Raw genomic sequence first — 2,292 nt, forward strand, 5'->3', positions numbered from 1 at the left:
TGCCGGTTTTTACTGGAGGTTTATCAAAAAAAACTTCATCAATCGCCAAACCTTTGACAAAATTACTCAAGAAAGATGTTTTGTTTAACTTTGATGAGGCTTGTCTTGAGGTATTTCAAAAAATCAAGGAAACTCTCATTTCCTCTCTTGTTGTGCAAGCTCCGGATTGGAGCTTGCCTTTTGAGCTAATGTGCGATGCGAGTAATTTTGTAGTAGGTGCGGTGCATGGGAAAAGAAAGAAGGAAGATCTCATGTCATCTACTATGCAAGTAGAACACTTGATGAAGCTCAAAAGAATTACACAATGACGAAGAAGGAAATGCTTGCGGTTGTGTTTTCCATGGACAAGTTTAGGTCCTATCTTATATTCTCCAAAGTTATTCTGTACACGGATCATATAGCAATTCGCTATCTTAGGACCAAGAAGGAAGCTAAGCCACGTCTCATCCGTTATGTTCTTTCACTCCAAGTTTTTGACATGGAGATGAGAGATAAAAAGGGAGCAAAGAACTATGTGGCGGATCATTTGTCTAGGCTTCCTTTTGAGAACAAGGAGGATGTGCCAATCAACGAAGAAGTAGGATTTGAAACTCTCATGGCTATGGCTTCAACATCTAGCCCGTGGTATGCGGATATAGCCAATTATCTTGCTTGTGGGTCATTCCCCGGAGTTTTCTTCTCAACAAAAGAAGAGGTTTTTCAATGAAGTGAGGAGGTACTTTTGGAATGACCCCTATTTGCTTAAGTAGTGTGGAGATGGCCTCTTGCGGAAATGTGTTCTGGACCACAAGATCGAAGGAGTTCTTGAGCATTGACACTCATTACCGTGTGGAGGACATAGAGGAGTTGATAAGACGATGGCAAAGATTTCTCAATCTCTCTAATGGTGGCCAACGATGCATAAGGTTGCCCATAAGTTCGTTTCATGATGTGACAAGTGCCAAAGAAGTGGTGGCATAACCAAAAGGGATGAGATGCCTCAACAAAACATTTTGGAAGTTGCGCCATTTGATATTTGGGGTGTCGACTTTATGGGGCCTTTTATCTCTTCATGTGAGAATTTGTATATCTTGGTAGAGGTGGATTATGTTACTAAGTGGGTTGAAGCTATACCCTCCCCTACCAATGATCATAAGGTTGTGCTTAAATTTCTCAAGAAAATCATCTTTCCGCGGTTCGGGGTTCCTAGGGTGCTAATTAGTGATGGAGGCTCCCACTTTACTAAAAAGCAATTCGAAGCTCTTCTTAAGAGATATGGGGTTAATCACAAAGTTTGTCTACCTTACCATCCTCAAACCCATGGGCAACTGGACATTTCAAAAAGAGAGATCATAAACCTTCTCGAAAGGATGGTGAACAAGTCTAGGAAGAATTGGTCCCTTAAGCTTGACAACACGCTTTGGGCCTTGCGGACGGCATACAAGACTGCAATTGGTACAACCCCTTATCGGTTAGTCTATGGGAAGGCTTGTCATTTGTCGGTTGAGTTACAGTAGAAATCTTGGTGAGTAATCAAGGAGGTAAACATGGATATGTTGTTGGCCGGTGAGAAGAGATTGCTCAAACTCAACGAGCTTGAAGAGCTTAGATATGATGCCTACGAGAACTCGAGACTATACAAGGAGAAAACCAAGAAATGGCACGACCAACATATAAGGAACAAGAGCTTGAAGGTTGGATATAAGGTGTTGTTATTCAACTCTAGGCTCTGTTTGTTTCCCGGAAAGCTCAAGTCCAAAAGGTCGGGACCTTTCGTGATTTCAAGGACTACTTCTTATGGGTCTTTTCAGTTGGAGGCGGGAGACAATAAGTTCATGGTTAATGGTCATCGTTTGAAGCACTACTTTTGCAAGGATGAAGTTGGCTTGATAGAATGTACAAGGCTTGATCAATTAGATCCTAAGCCACCTCTTGGATGATGGTTTCTCATGGTCAAGCTAGTGACCTCAGAAAGAAGCGCTTCTCTGGAGGTAATCCGAGTTCTCAAACTCTTTTGGTCTTGTACTTCTTTTATTTAGTCCATCTTGGTTGATTTCTCTCTAGATTCTTATTGCGTGCTTTTTGTTTTTCTTTTTTTTTAGGCACTTGAATCTTTGGGCATTTAGTTTACAAATTTGAGAATGAAGGTGTTAAAGGGGAGTTATGAATCAAAAGAGAAGATTGCAATTGGATTTTAGTCTCAAGTCTTAAAGCGTTTATTGTGTTTCTAGAGATGCCCTGGAGATGACCAGGAGAGGGCTCTCCATGAAGACCCGCGGGCGCGGCAATATGGTTCTGCGAATTTTCGCCCTT

The 2,292-nt window shown here is 41.7% G+C and overlaps 1 protein-coding gene across 1 annotated transcript; it reads left to right on the forward strand.

Annotated features, from left to right (window-relative positions):
- Window positions 1–1,526: 1,526 nt before the first annotated feature.
- On the forward strand, window positions 1,527–1,919 carry LOC110715988. The gene has a single exon (XM_021894608.1). The coding sequence runs from the start codon at window positions 1,527–1,529 to the stop codon at window positions 1,917–1,919; it is 393 nt and encodes a 130-aa protein (XP_021750300.1).
- The last annotated feature ends 373 nt before the right edge of the window (window positions 1,920–2,292 follow it).

Source organism: Chenopodium quinoa, unplaced genomic scaffold (genome assembly GCF_001683475.1).
Source record: "Chenopodium quinoa cultivar QQ74 unplaced genomic scaffold, ASM168347v1, whole genome shotgun sequence".
NCBI lineage: Eukaryota > Viridiplantae > Streptophyta > Magnoliopsida > Caryophyllales > Amaranthaceae > Chenopodium > Chenopodium quinoa.